This window comes from Gouania willdenowi, chromosome 3, assembly GCF_900634775.1.
Source record: "Gouania willdenowi chromosome 3, fGouWil2.1, whole genome shotgun sequence".
NCBI classification, from domain to species: domain Eukaryota; kingdom Metazoa; phylum Chordata; class Actinopteri; order Blenniiformes; family Gobiesocidae; genus Gouania; species Gouania willdenowi.
Window position 1 is genome coordinate 43,497,169 of NC_041046.1, and position 16,034 is coordinate 43,513,202.

The 16,034-nt window shown below is 36.0% G+C and overlaps 1 protein-coding gene across 1 annotated transcript in view; it reads left to right on the forward strand.

Annotated features, from left to right (window-relative positions):
- ddb1 (damage-specific DNA binding protein 1) overlaps window positions 1-16,034 on the forward strand; it is a 59,666-nt gene that overhangs the window by 5,199 nt on the left and 38,433 nt on the right. The window contains exons 6-9 of the mRNA XM_028437141.1: window positions 1,884-1,981; window positions 9,312-9,470; window positions 12,505-12,588; window positions 13,629-13,745. Of these exons, the coding sequence (XP_028292942.1) occupies window positions 1,884-1,981; window positions 9,312-9,470; window positions 12,505-12,588; window positions 13,629-13,745 (458 nt within the window). The remainder of the gene's footprint in view (window positions 1-1,883; window positions 1,982-9,311; window positions 9,471-12,504; window positions 12,589-13,628; window positions 13,746-16,034) is intronic.

Sequence of the window (16,034 nt, forward strand, 5' to 3'; positions counted from 1 at the left end):
GAGCCCAAACACTCAGTGTCCCGTCTACAGACACACCCAAACAGGCGAGTTTGGGAAAATAAACCTCAAATACTGTTTTTTATGGAATACTCAGTTTGTCTCATTTGAGCTAGAACATACTCAGTTTGAACATAACCCGCTTTATGGAACACCCCTCTGCTCTCATTATGTGTATTTGTTTGTTCTGCTATGTTGGTATTTATCCTGTGTGTTTTGCAGTAGTTTTTGATTATTTTAGTTGTATTGGTGTTGTCAATTTGTGTGTTTTCTGTCATTGTATTTGGCATTTGAAAATTGCCAAATACATTGTTCTCGTAGGAGTCCCGGAACTCCTCCTAGGTTATTAATACAGCACTAATGACACGTATGTCATCTCATAGGAACAATGTCAAGGATGTGCAGTCGACCTTTTTTGGAGCCAAAATGTCAAGGTTGCATCAAGTGTCAAAAAGCAAAATGTTCCATATCTCTATGAATATTTATCGTACAAATTTGATGGTTACATTTATAAAAAGCTCATTTGAAGTGGAGTATTTTAATTGATTGGACTGAAGCTGTATGACCTACCAGCGAAAAGATCGGTAGGGGTCAAAGTTCATGACATCACAAAAAAAAAACAAAATAATACTTTTTCCCTATAACTTGGCCACAATATGAGATATAGTGCTCAGACTGGTACCATTGAACAACATTTCCTTTCAATGTGTGACCTTGACCTTCACTCAAGGTCATATTTAAAGTCATGGTCAGTCTTCTGTTTTTTCTGCAATTATTACCTTCAATTTAATTAGTAAAAAGAACAAACTTGTCAACAAATCCAGATACAGGTTGTTATTTTTGCCAGTTATTTCAATTTTCAATTACCAAATACGTATTCGCCTTGTGAATACAGGTCTTGCCTGGTTTCTTTATGTTTTTAGCCATTTTGTGTATTTCTAGAGTCATCTTTTGTGTTTACTTTTGGATCTTCACAAAGTTAAACCTGGAGCCACATGTGCACCAGTCTTCATGTGGGGTTTAACTGATAAACTGATATTTAGTCGATCACAAGTATTCAACAGTCTGATACTGGGCCTGGATCTGAGCATTTTTAATTAATAAACCTCAGGGTTCCCGCGGATCTTTAAAAAGTCTTAAAAGGCATTTTTTTTAAAAATTTATTTTATTTATTCAGTTCATTTCCGACATGGTTGCAATCACAGAAATTAATTTTGACATTCAGAGCAGAATCACATTATTGTTTTTTTTTTTTTTTTTTATATATTCATGAATCTAAAAATAAGGCCTTAATTGTCATTAAAATGTCTTAAATCAATGTTTCAAAAGTTAACACATAATAAGTATGATTTACTGATAGTAATTAGTCTCACATTTCAAAATAAATGTTAAGTCGTTTTTTAAAAAAATGTATAATCAACATGGGAAAAGGTGAATTTAATGAAAATTGCCTGTCCAACAAAGATTTTTCTTAATGATTTTAATTTTTTATATTTTTGTTGTTATCTTGTGTATTTGGAGTGATTTAGATTTTTTTTAGTCTTTTTTTTTTTTTTTAATTGTGTATTTTACTGTCATTTTGTGTATTTTTCTGTTTACAGTACTTTGGGGGCCACCAGTTGCACGTCTGCACTAGACATTTGAAAAAAAACTCTATGTAATTGATGTGGATTTTTTTACCCACCGATTATGTTTACTGTGAAGTTGGCCTTAAATTTAAGTTCAAATGGCAATAAAAAGTCTTGAATTTATCTTGACTAATACTGTAGGAACCATGAAACCAGTGTTTTCCATTCCTGTCCACGCACAGCATTAACTCTCGTGTGTGTGTGTGTGTGTGTGTGTGTTTGTGTGTTTGTGTGTTTGTTTGTGTTTGTGTGTTTCAGTGCCGGAGCCATTTGGTGGCGCTATAATCATAGGACAAGAATCCATCACCTACCATAATGGAGACAAGTATCTGGCCATTGCACCGCCCACCATCAAGGTAAAGAACACAGAAAAAAGCTCCACTCTTGGATTCTTCTGGTTTATTTGTGACTCATCTCATTTCATTCTCTCCTCTGTCTGTTTTGGACCTAATTAATAGGTTTATTTGTCTGTTGCCTAAATGGCTCTGACATTATCAGACCATGCATTGCTGATGATTTGTGTATCTCATTCAGACTCACTCTCTACAGTTGTCGGCTAATCAAATATTGTTTGTGGGCCTATAATTAACAAAGTTAACAAGCACAATTTTGCTCTGAAAAAGCTCTGTGGGCGTGCTTTCCTCTTGCATTGTTATTATTTTAGTTTATTTCAAATCCAGAGTTTAATGTAGCGTTCACAGCGTTTGTTTAATGACCACTTTAGGCTTTTTACGACTGGAATGGCACTGATAGACTCTCCAAGGCTGCTTTTTCTACATTTGGAGAGAAATATTAACTTTACTGGCAGAAATATTCATGATAAGCATCGTTTCAAATTACTCTCACATTGTGACTTCATGCATCACTATTACAACCATAACAGATGTTATTATTCAAGCTGAGGAGTCGCATTCTCCTTCAATTTCTGCTCTAAATGAAAAGATTTATGCCTTTTAAAATGTCACATTGAAGCCAAAATATCCGGGAAGGTTTATTCAATTAAGTTCAACTAAAGTTGGTGTCTTTTAATGAGGGTTGCCATAGAAACGCTGAATACTAAAAGCCTTATACACAGCGTGAACTCGGTAGAACGTTGCTGTGCCTGAATAGGCGCTGAGACTTTTGTGTTTAATCACAAATATTTTTGCTATATTTTACAAGTTTCCCAAAAATAATGCAATGTTTTATAGAAAATCCTGTTACAATTTGAGCAAACTGCCTCTCATGTCTTTACCTCGATTTGCGGCAACATTCATCTAAAAAAGCTGAAATAAAAAGTTGAAATTATTTGTACTAATTTAAAAACATTACATTTCTGGATTTTTCACTAAGAGTATTTAACTCATTCAGTGCCAGCCATTTTCAAATTTTCTACCCCCCTCAGTGCCAGCCGTTTTTTGAGCATTTTGACCGATTTTAAAGACCCACAGAATAATTTCTACTATGACTATCTGAAATCTGACACCAGATTCTGAAAGAGTGAAGCCTCTACTGTCATGAAAAAAAAAAACCCATTTGTTTTCTGGCTCGTTCTGTTCCTTTGTAATCAGCCATTGAATAGAAAACAGCCTTTTTCTAAAAAAAAACCTGACTTTAAAGCTATTTTTTTGCTTTCGTGACAACTCTAACATCTGAACATTGTTTCCTTATAGAAAACATTAAAAAAAAACACTGAGACCGGGCTTTTGATGGCAAAATTATTATTATTTTGCTATCTATGTCAGAGTTGAATGGATTTCTTACTTTATTTTGGCATTCCTCCAACGTTCCCTCCCGCCAGTCTGCACACAGACGTAACTTCCTCTTCCTCCCGACACGCAGCAATGACCCGTTTGGCCCAGTTAGTTGATGGTTTTATTTCACGATCACAACATTATCAATAATCCACTCAGGTCCACACATGTTCTGTGTTAGTATGTGGTGCTGTGATCTGCTGGATACGTCACAATATCACTTTGTAGCGCCATAATCTCACTCGTTCCTCCGTCTCCCACCCAGCTAATAGTAGCATCAGTGGCTAATCTCTCATCTAAAGGTGCACCGCTGCCATCGTCAGGGCACCGTTGGTCACTACAACATCCCACAGCTTAGATATTGATGAGGGACCTCCGCCAGGGTGTTTTCTAGTAATCCCCGTGAAAAAACGCAAATGACGAGTTTCTCGTCAATGGCGCTGAGCGTTTGGATTTGAAATGATGAGATATCTCGTCAGGGTACTTAGTGAGTTAACAAAGTTCCTCCAATTTTCCTTCTTTTTTTAATTTGATAAAATTTTGATGCAAAATGAAATATGTTTGGCTACAATTAGGCCAGTCACAATAACAAATTTTGCTGGACGATAAATTGTCCCTGAAATTATTGTGATAAATGATAATATTGGCGTTTTGATACCATTTTTCAACTAATATGATTATAATGGTATAATAATACAAGTACACCCTTTTAAAGATAAATAAACTTTTATTTCTTAAGAATATTCAAAATTGGAATTGTATAATGAAAAAAGACATTGTAAATATCCAAAATAAATAATCAAAACAACCAAAAACAATCAATAAAATGGACTGTCAGTCTTTGTGAACAAAAATGTACTTGAATAAAAACCACACACAACTGAAACAGTAAATAAAGTATAAAGTGTCTGTAAAATAAATTGAACTTTAGTAATAATATTAAACATTAGGCTCAGACATTAAGATATTTAACAGGCAAAACTGCCAATCCAGTTAGGACCTTTATAAACAAAAATGTACTTGAATAAAAACCACTGAAACAATAAATAACGTATAAAGTCTCTACACTGTCTGTGAATGCGCACTATTTGACACTGTCACGTTTATATTTAGTTTGCTTCATAAACGCCCCAGTGATGGTGGACTGTCAGGAAGACGTTGACGGCCCCTCTGCCTCTTTGGTAGATGTTTTTTTTTCCCAGCTGGGAAAACTGTAACGTGTGGTTGTGTTTGAGGTGAAGGTGCAAGTTTGTCGTGTTGCCGCTTTCAGCGTGAACTGTTTTGAAACAAATGCGACTTTCCGGCTCATTTATATTCTGTGGTCCATCATCACTGCGGTTATTTGGCTTAAATCCAAAGTGTTCCCACACATCTGCTGTTGCTTTCAGCTTAAAAACCAATTCTATTGTTGTTTATTCCTCCAAATCTCTCCCTCTACTCCTCACGTGCCTCTCATGCTGCACTCTGTGGTGCGCCAGGTGCCCCGCCTTCCCACACAGAGACAGTGTGACTGACAGGAGGGTTCACTCATCATTTGTTCATGATTGTTGCCATGTAAAATGTACTTAAAGAATTAAAAATGACCAGCTTTCCTCATTGTTTAACGGAACAACAAATACAGCTGAGCTGCACATGGACTAACACTCCTCACTTCCTCTGTGTTTTCGTCCCATTTGACGTCTGTTTGACAGCCACAGACGACGTGCAAACTTCCAGCTCTCCTGGTTGGACTGAAAACAGTCAGTCATTAAAATGTGAAATATCATCCTCTCATCTTCTAATCGAGGGTTTGAGTGACAGATTCTGTCACTTAACCAAGCACCATCTTCTCTACCTGCTCACGTAAAAACAAAACGACAGCGCACACTCACCCCAACAAAATAAACACACGTGTGTCTTAGGTTATGGGAGAAATCTAAAAGTCTTTTCAATAAAAATGGGGAAAGATGGTTGACAGGCAGGCTAATATTATTTAAATATAGACAGAAAAAACCGGTTCAAAGTGTCAATATTGGAACAATATCATGACGAATGGTGAATGTGGTTAAATTGGCAAAGCTAATCATGAAATATGGTAAAAAGTGACAATAATGAGTCAATATATGTGACAGGTGGATAAGTAAGTAAGTTCATTTTATTTATAAAGCGCTTTTCACAGATAAAAATCAGAAAGTGCTGTTTAAACATTTCAGTTTCATCCTGTCCAAAGAAAGATGTGAAGACAATCACATATAACGTGGGAGGACAAGAACGGGAGAACTGTTGGTCACCATGGGCACTGACTTCCCTATTGGGGAGGAAAACAGAAAACTAGAAAAGTTTCCCGCTCCAATCAGCAGCATCCCTGCTACCATAAATCTAATCATGTAGATGTCCTCCACGTACTTCACGGAAAGCATCGACAGACACACAACCTTCCACTTATTCTAGAAATCCATCATGTATCCGGCCGCAAACGTTCCGTCCAGACACGTGGGCTCACCCCTGCCCGGTCTTTCTGTCGTAAAAATTTGATCGATTGCATTGAGAGACCAGCTGACCAATTCCTTAGTTTTGGTTTTTGGATGAAGTGCAGAGAGTCTCCTGTTAGATCCACAAGACAGAAGACAAAACAAGCAGCAAGGGCAGATAGAGAGGAGAGTGGGAGCAGAGAAGAATGTGCCCGCCTTCACAGTGTAGCAGAAGAATAGTCAGTGGTGGTAAGGGTTTATAAGTGCTGAAAATGTATGAAGTGTCAGAAATGAGAGCAATGTAGCAAAAATGCATTAAAAGTAGCATAAATATGGCAAGAAAAAGTGATGAAAAATAGGTTCAAATATGGCAAATTTGGTGTAGTTGCAGAAAAAGGGTAAAAAAAAATAATTTAAAAAAGCAAAAATGGGCTCAAATTGTTAAAAAAAAATTCTTAGTTTCTTGAAGGCATCTGGCGACCTCAAGGTTGAGAATGGGTGAAAAATACATAAAAATTTCTCACTCTTAAGGTCATGGTTTCATTAAACTTCCTCTTTTTCCCTTCATGCTTTGACGATCTCAATACGTTTTTTTTTCTCATTTCATTTTCGAGGCGTTAAAATTCCGACTGTTTTCAGACGAAACAATTCATTGACGTTTGAAACACTTTACCTGCAGACAATCAGTAGAAGCTGTAATTTACCCATAATTCCTGCACTCGTTGAGTGGACAGCTGCATTGATTTGTCAACACCTCCACCAATCAATGCACAGCACACTATAATTTACTCCACACCAGCAGCACATGTTGACATTTCATGGTGCAGAATGATAATGATCATAATGTTACCAATGCAGACCATGAGTTGGCGCCGTTCCCATGGAAACCTTCATTATTCCTCTCAGAACTCCCTGAAGACTCAATTACTTAAGTCTTATCACTTATTTATCTCAAATATTGATTAGTACAGGTATGGTTCTACTATGTGATAGATTAATTTGTTTATTGTCCAATATGGAGTATTGACTAGTTTGCCAAAATCTTCATTAAGTAGTTGACTGAGTAACATTCTGAGACACTCTGTGTATTATTGCAGTTATACTTCAACTGGTACCTCGTGTTAGCTGTGACTCTGTCTGAGTGTTAGCTAGTTGTTTTCAAAGGTCAGTCATGAGTCAAAATGGACACCAGTTTCACCAAAACACCAAAAGCATGTACGGGTATCCTTTCTTTAATGTAAAATATAGATAAATGACCTTAAACCAGGGTTTTTCAACCTTGGTGTCACCTGGAAATGAAATGAGGTCGCCTGAAATGTCTAGTCATTGATAAAATTAATTATTGATTGGAAATACACCATCATATCAAGTCATTTTTGACACTTTTATTTTTTTTTTTAGATTGTATGCCTTATAACTTTACACCTTCATAACTTTTAATATATATTTTTTAAATTTTCAAATGTTTTTCTATCTTTATTTCATTTATTTATTTTTTTCTTTTTCAAATTTAACATTTTATTTAATATAATTGTCATTACTATTGATATTTAATAACAGTGATTGATTTGTAGCTCCTGTTTTTAGAATGGGATGCTGATCTTTTTAATTTACTTTTATTTAACCAGATAAGTCGATGAAAACAAGTTCTTATTTCCAGTGACGACTCTGTTGGTGTTATCTGTCTTTTTGAGTTTTGAACGTAGTCTATTGTTGATCTAACCAATGTCTGTTTGTAATGTTGGAAAATAGTTGAATTTTTCATTAAAAGAAGAAGAAAAAGTACATTTCCTCTCAGTGTGATTGGGCCTTGGGCTCTCATAGCAACACCAGTTGGCTCTCAGCCGTCATAATGTTGCCTTCATCTGCCGTCGTGTTGAAGGGACCGACAGAGTTGTAAGAAGCTGTGAAAGTAAAAGTGTTTCCAACAAAGCATGCTCACACAAAATGGGTTTTGTAAATGCTCAATCAAGTGAGAAATAGTCTCTGCTGGTACAGAGACGTAAGTAGAGTCGTCAACGTCTCACTGCAGGGCTTTACAACCAACTCCAATTATGACTATTGTTATCCACGTCTTCTCTTTTGTTCACACTGCTAACTTCACCAACGCTCGTTTAACTTCCCCAGGTGATTTTTTAAAATATTTTTTTTTATACCCTTAAAATATCAATAATCCAAAATGTTCACAGTGAAAGCATCAAAACAAATATGTAAGTGTTTTAAAGAATCTGAACATTTAGAATTTATATAATTTAAAACATAACAATAGTGAATTAACTATTTATTCATTTACTATTAAATACTTTTTTTTAAATTAAAAATTAAGCCTTTTTAGTTTCAACGTTTTTTTTACTCTTGTTGCTTGTTTTTTTTTTTTTTTTCTGCCCTTTGAAAAGGCTAAGCCAGGTTCACACAAATTTCACAACTCTTTGTTGGTTCTCACATGAACTGTATCTGACCACGGTAGACACAGTGGTAGACCACAGGTTATAAACCAATGCTCCTGGCTCTTTTGGTTCCATGTTGGCTTTGTCCTGGCCTTCTTTGGTTCGATCGTCTCCGAAGGGCTTTCAGAGCCAAATTGCTCCACACTGATTGTCTAGTGTCCCGGTGGTTCTTTTATACTGGCATTGGAACATAGTGACTGGGGATGGGCAATATTGACTAAAAATTATCCTAATAATTTCTGATTTTTATCACGATAACAATAAATAAAAATTTATGAATTAAAAAAAAAAAAAAACTTAATGTAAACGGGTTCCTTACAAACACAAATAAATGAATGAACGAGTGAATTTAGACACATTTAAAAAGGCTACAATAACTGCTGACTCAAAGAGTTCATGAGCTGATATTTTATGGAATATATTTGTGCATGTGGGTCACTCTTAGTGTTATTGTATGTAATTCATTTAATTCCTCATTTGAAATAAAATTTTCTAAAAATAAAAGCACAAATAACTCCATTAGTGTTTTTACTGTTGCTGAATTTTGTTTCATTTATCTGATAATGAGTTACATAAAGTTATGGTTAATAAATATATCTCTGGTTTCTTATTAAACGAGATAAAGCTGATGATTTAATCATTCAGTATATTTAGGTGTAATATTCTCAATAGTTACATTAGTCTAATGGGACCAGTTATTCTTAATGCTGACATAAATTTTGATCATGTGACCCTCGGATCAGATACAATCACATGTTTGTGGCCCCGCCCACTATGATAGAAGCTCCCCATGTCTGCATTATAAATAAATCTCCATGGAATTAAATGGTTACGCCTACTTTTACGCCTAACATCCTAAGTTACATCTTATTGCAAATATCGACTGATCATATCGTTCATCTCTAACAAAACTGAATGCAAAGCTGTCGCCTGATGATCACCAAATAACCTGATGACCAAGGGAATTGAAGCACCTGTTGATCATAGGAGTGTTGATTCTCTCTCTCTTTGAGCTGGTTTTGATGTGCTTGTGTGTGTGTTGTGTGTGTGTTGCAGCAATGCACCATTGTGTGCCACAACAGGGTGGACCCTAACGGCTCTCGCTACCTGCTGGGGGACATGGACGGACGTCTGTTCATGTTGCTGCTGGAGAAGGAGGAGCTGATGGATGGAACTGTGGCTCTCAAAGACCTGCACGTCGAGCTGCTGGGAGAGGTGCATTTTTCCATCCATCTATTCACTTTTTCACACAGCCATCCATCCATTCATCCATCCACATATACAGTCATCCATCATCTGTCATTCATTATTTAAATTTACTCTCACATTTATTTATCCATCCATCCATTCACATGTAAATCCATCCATACATACCTCCATCCTCATGTCTGTACGCATGTACATCCATCCATCCATCCATTTATCCATCCATATGTTCACATGTAAATCCATCCACATATCTGTCCATCCATCCATACATACCTCCATTCACATGTCCATTCGTACGTACATCTATTCATCCATCCATCCATCCATCCATCCATCCACATGTACATCCATCTATCCACACTTCTGTCCATCCATCCACCCACATCCATCCATTTGTTCCATGTAAAACCATACCCATATGTCCATCCACATGTCTGTCCGTACGTACATCCATCCATCCATCCATCCACATGTAGATACAGTCATCCATCTGTCCACATGGGCATGCATCCATCCATCCATCATCCACATGTAAATCCATCGATCCATCTGTTCAGCTGTACGTACAGCCATTCATTCGTCCACACGTGCATCTTTCCTTTCATCCGTTCACATGTGCATGCATGCATCCATCCATCCATTCGTCCAATTGTCTGTCCATCCATCCACATGTATGTACATCCATCCATCCGTCCACAGCCATCTGCACTCTTTTATTGGTTCTCTCTCTCTCTCTCTCTCTAACTCATTCCTCTTCTTTGTATCTGCTGACTCTTTAATGGATTCTTACACACACACACGCACAGTCTAATAGTTGTTTGCTCTTGTTAAAAGCTGAAATGAAAAATGAACCCACCTCTCTATGAGTTACTCGTTGTCACGTCTTCTGTTTAGAGTCGATGTAGACGTGATAGTTTTGTGAAGCTCTGGTGTCGTGAACTCATGTTGAACATCAGAAAGGCTTTAGTGCGTGGATTCTTCCTTTAATGACGTGTCGAGCAAAGTGTAAAGGTAAACGTTTCCCTGAGAGCTGTCGTACTGATGAAAGCTCACAGTTTGCTTTAAAAACAGCGTTAGGTTTTACACTTTAAACATTTTTAAACGTCTCCAGAGGGAGCCAGAAGAAAAAAGATGTTAGTGTATTTCAGTGAAGATTGTGCTCTCTCTGATCAGGTCTGATTAAAAACAAACAATGTTGCTTTTTCATCCTTTAAAATGTGTTTTTCTAAGTGCAGATAGTGCAGGCTGTACTTCATTGTTGCACAGATAGGGAGGGTATGGAAAAAGACAACTGTAGGAAAACTATTGGTTTATTTAGTCATTAACAGCCTGTAAATATTACATAAAACAAAACTTTAAAATCAGTGAAATACAAACAGAAGTTTAATAGACATACAGTTTCTAAAGAAATTATAATGTATAAAATTAAACTATTTTTACCAACTTTAAGTGTAAACAGGTTCCTGACAAACACAAATTAAATTGAATTAATCAACGCTAGAAATTGCTTCAGTAAGCATTTACACATTGAAAATCATTTTACCGAATAATTGACATACAATATATGAATGGTAGGGATGTAACGATTCACTCAACTCCCGATACGATTCGATTCGATTCACGATACTGGGTTCACGATACGATTTTCTCACGATTTATTTTACAAAATGGGAATGTTGACAAATGACTGAAAAATATTCCTTTATTTTTTTGGGGAAAATACTATACTATTTTCCTTTTATTTTTCATTGTCAAAAGAATCCCTTGATAAACTATTCAAAATGATGCAATTTAACTAAAAATAAATCTTGAATGAAATAAATAAAGGAATGATACAAATGAAGAAACTGGTTCTATAATAAACAATTCAAAACTGCATAATAGTTCTTATTCTTTTTAAAAGTGCAACTGAAAATGTATTTTGTGCCTTAACAATTGGACTTTTAAAAAAAAAAAAACAGTCATTTTACTGTATTTACGTCAGATATTTGTTTAGACCAGCAGAGGGCGCTGGTAACCCAGTGGTCGGTTGGCATGCAGTTATTCCACCAGTGAAGAAGAGACGCTATGCTAGCAGACAGAGTTAATAGGAAAACCTGACTTTTACAGATATTCACGTAATATTACAGATATTCTTTCAGTGCTAAAGAAGTAAAGAATCATTTATGAGCATGTTTAACAGTAAATGGCGACCAGAAAGAAAATAGTAGCAGATTCCGCCCGTCACGTCCGCTTCTGGAAGGATTAATATATAGCGCCCTCTGCTGGTTAAAAAAAGTACTGCGATTCAATTTTCAGAGCATCGATGTGAACCGTGGTACCTATGAATCGATTTTTAACTGCCTTACGATTAATCGTTACATCCCTAATGAATGGTGCCTATAACTCCATATGGGGCTGAAATGACGACTACTCTGTTAATGCTCATTGACTCAGGCTGTAATTTGACGTAGATATTCTATGAGCGTATGTTGAGAGCTTCTCAGAGTCCTTTTTACTTGGTGGAACCGAGTCATTTGACTGAACGTGATACGTGCTATTTGGCGCAGAGACGTTCAGCGACCTTGGCCGTAGTTCATCCGAACTTGTTAATTATGTTATTACACATTACTTGCAGCATTTTACAATTCTTACTGTAACTTATAATGGCATTAAAGGAATTATAGGATTTATTTTGTTCTGCTTTTTCCATTCTGTAGCGGCTTGATTTGTTGTAGTATCGACTAAAACCAGTCAATTGTATGTGTGTCAGTTTTTGTTTGATGGTTGTTGTTTTTGCAGCAGAAAAGTCTTCTCTAATGAAGTATCACCGTTGTTCAGTCTCATCTCCTGGAAGTAGATTTCAGCGAGAAATGCAGAAAGTGTTCAGTATTCTGTTTACCCGTCACAAGCAAACACACAAACAAGCATAAATCTGTCAGTGTGAGAAATGATTGGAGCTTCACAGACGCCTCCACTGTAGGAGAATGTGGGTGTCATCGTGTTTAAATCTGCAGCTTCTGCTCTAAACAGAGAAACGTCTCTGTCTATTTTCACTCAGACTTCCATCGCAGAGTGTTTGACCTACCTGGACAACGGGGTGGTGTTTGTGGGATCCAGACTGGGAGATTCCCAGTTGGTGAAGGTAAACAGCACTAGTAGCAGCATGTTGACTGGAAACCACTGCCACCAGATGCATCACAAACATCAAATCTAAATGAAAAACCATATGTAACAAGCAGCACTGTTTCATCTGTGCTGCTTTTATTTCTTGATTTTATTACAATTTTTGTTATATTGTAATGTATCTATTATTATCAATATTATTATTAATAAAATCCTGTTTGCATGCTCAAAGTTGATCACATCCAACCATAAACATTATTTTGTGATTATTTCAGTGTTGGTTCTTTTTGTTTCAATACAAATAAAGTTTAAATTGTCCACATTAGTTTTATTTTATAGTTTTGTCAATTGAAACTATGGGTTTATAGAAATGTTGTCACAATATTTTATTTATGAGTTTATTACGGAGGGACAGAACAGAGAGCATTGTTACATTTAAAAAAAAAAAAAAATGTCCATGGGCCATCTAGCAAAGGCTAATTTGCAGACCCAGTCCCCAACATAAAACAGACAAAGGCAAACACTGATACTTAGTTATACATAAAACATGCGAAAATATAAATAATTTACAGACTTTTAATGATTTTAGTTATTGCAGACTTGGTTTAACTTTAACCAGTGCTTTACTTTGCAGTTGAACAGATACAGATATTCATAGACAGATGATTCTGTACTGAAGTGTTTATAACACATTTTATCTGAATGAAATAATTTTTATTGTTTTACTACAAAACGTAAAGTTGTCAGATTTCAGCAGACTGCACAATAGAGTATAAATTATACTATCACGACTAAAATAGCTTAGTTTCAATCGTTCCCATGTTCTCCTCCCCCCTACTAGGGTGTAACTGCTTTCTATTTTAATATCTGTTTAGCTTCCCCCATGATAGTCACAGCTAAGCAATAAAATAAATGTTTGATGTTTTTTGATGATATTGCACTACACAGTATAAAAATATTCACTTTTGGTTTTAGTTTGGATTGAAATTGGAATCATGTATTGTCTGTTTTATTTGTTTGTGTGTGTGTTTCTGATGAGGAGTCTTTGTTTGTGTTCAGCTGAACGTGGACAGCAACGATCAGGGCTCTTATGTCGCCGTGATGGAGACGTTCACCAACCTCGGACCTATTGTGGACATGTGTGTGGTGGACCTGGAGAGACAAGGCCAGGGTCAGGTAAATAAAACCTCTGCCATTTATGCCTGATCATATCCTCATTTAAATTATATAATCATGCTATTTTGTAATTGTTGCTGGGATAAATGGCTTCATGTTGGCTTAAATGGCTCAGGTGAAATAAAAGGTGTTTAGTGAAAACATTCTAGTTTGGTCTGGTTTGGAACTCACCATCACTCAATAATGTATTTGTTTTTAACCTTTATTTTTAACCTTTTATTTAGAACCTTTATTTATCCAGGTAGGTCCCTTTGAAACAACAGCAGCTCAACTTTGATCATGAAAAATCACTTTATTAATAGTGCTATTACTGTTATAAAATTATTAGTTATCAATAGGTATTTTTACAAGATTCAAAAAACAATATTCCAAATTTGTATTTTTTTTAAAAATAATACAAATGAAGTGTTGCGATGGGGGGTTGGGCCTAGCATAGACTTCCTGTTTTAAGGTGTTTTCTTTGTTCATCTAAACAGACCTACTGTATGTAGTTAATACAAGGCATGAGTTGATTATCGATATATTCTTCTTGCTTTGGTTTCACTTCCTTAATTGTTTTTATAAATATGACAGTAGTAAAGATGTGGGATGTCTGTGAAAAAGGTAAATGAAGTCTCCAAACATTCTAAGGAGGCAGAGGAACACTTTGGTGATTCAGTGGATGCTAATGACAGATGAAGATGAGTTCAGCTCTGCTGCTGTTGGCTCCTCTGGTCGTGTTTTATGGTTTTCTGATTCAGACTGATGTCCTGGTTGTGTCGCCTGAAGCACAACAGAAATGTGCTTTATTACAAAGTACTTGAAAAACACACATTAACGCCCCCACACAGGGGATTTAGATGTTCATTATATCTTGTTGGGAAGGAAGGAGCAGGTTTTCCAAACAATAAATGCTGCCTACGGTAAATATTTCCTCAGCTGGCTTTGCTTTTCTATTTAAAATCCTACCATAGGCTAGACACGTCAGAGCACAGGAACCTTAAAGAATAACATGAACTAATCAATGAGTTTATTGGTGTCGGTATATTGAACCAATTATGTCCATCAAAAGTCTAGACTTTATCACTACTGAGTAACTTTTCTGCCTTTATTTGTGCTTGATGAAGAAAATGAAGCATCAGCGATTAACGCTGCACTAATCAGTGGGGATGTAACGATTCACTCAACTCCCGATACGATTTGATTCACGATACTGGGTTCACAATACGATTCTCTCACGATTTATTTTACAAAATGGGACTGTAGACAAATGATGACTGAAAAATATTCCTTTATTTTTTGGGGGGGGAAAATACTAGAAAATACTGTACTATTTTCCTTTTATTTTTCATTGTCATAAGAATCCCTTGATAAACAATTCAAAACAATGCAATTTAACTAAAAATAAATCTTGAAAGAAATAAATAAAGGAATAATACAAATGAAGAAGAAGCCTATTAATTTAAATTCTGGTTCTATAGTAAACAATGCAAAACTGCATAATGGTTTGTTTTCTTTTTAAAAGTGAAACTGAAAATGTATTTTGTGCCTTAACAATTGGACTTAAAAAAACAGTCATTGGAATGTATTTACGTCAGATATTTGTTTGGACCAGCCGAGGGCATGCAGATATTCTTGCAGTAAAGAAGAGATGCTATGCTAGCAGACAGAGCTAATAGAAAAACATGACTTTTACAGATATTCACGTAATTTTACAGATATTCTTTCAGTGCTAGAGAGGTAAGGAATCATTTATGAAAATGTTTAGGAGTAGAAGGCGGCCAGAAAGAAAGTAGTAGCAGATTCCGCCCACCGCCTACACTGCTGGACAAGAGAAGGGATAAATAGATAGAGCGCCCTCTGCTGTTTAAAAAAAAAAGTACTGCGATTCAATTTTCAGAGCATCGATGTGAACCGTGATACCTATGAATCGATTTTTAACTGCCTTACGATTAATCGTTACATCTCTACTAATCAGTGACCTGTAGTTATCTACACAACATTTCTGCCCCACAAGTACCTACTGTAGGACAATGGAAAGGCAAAACCATTGTGGAGTAGCAACTGTACATGGAGAATGTCCAAAACTGAGCCAATATCTGGGGTTTTTAGGGCGTCCGAATTTTCTAAATTTACCCATTTCAGTGTCACTTTACACTTTGGTTGCATTTTAGTTTCATCATCTTTCCTGTTTAGATGATTTTACAGGCTATTCAACTTCCTGAATTTGTCCTAAAAATGTTGAATAGAGTTAATAGAGTCGACTAGTGTTAATTTAACGCTTTCTATGCTTCAGAGAGTTTACGTAAA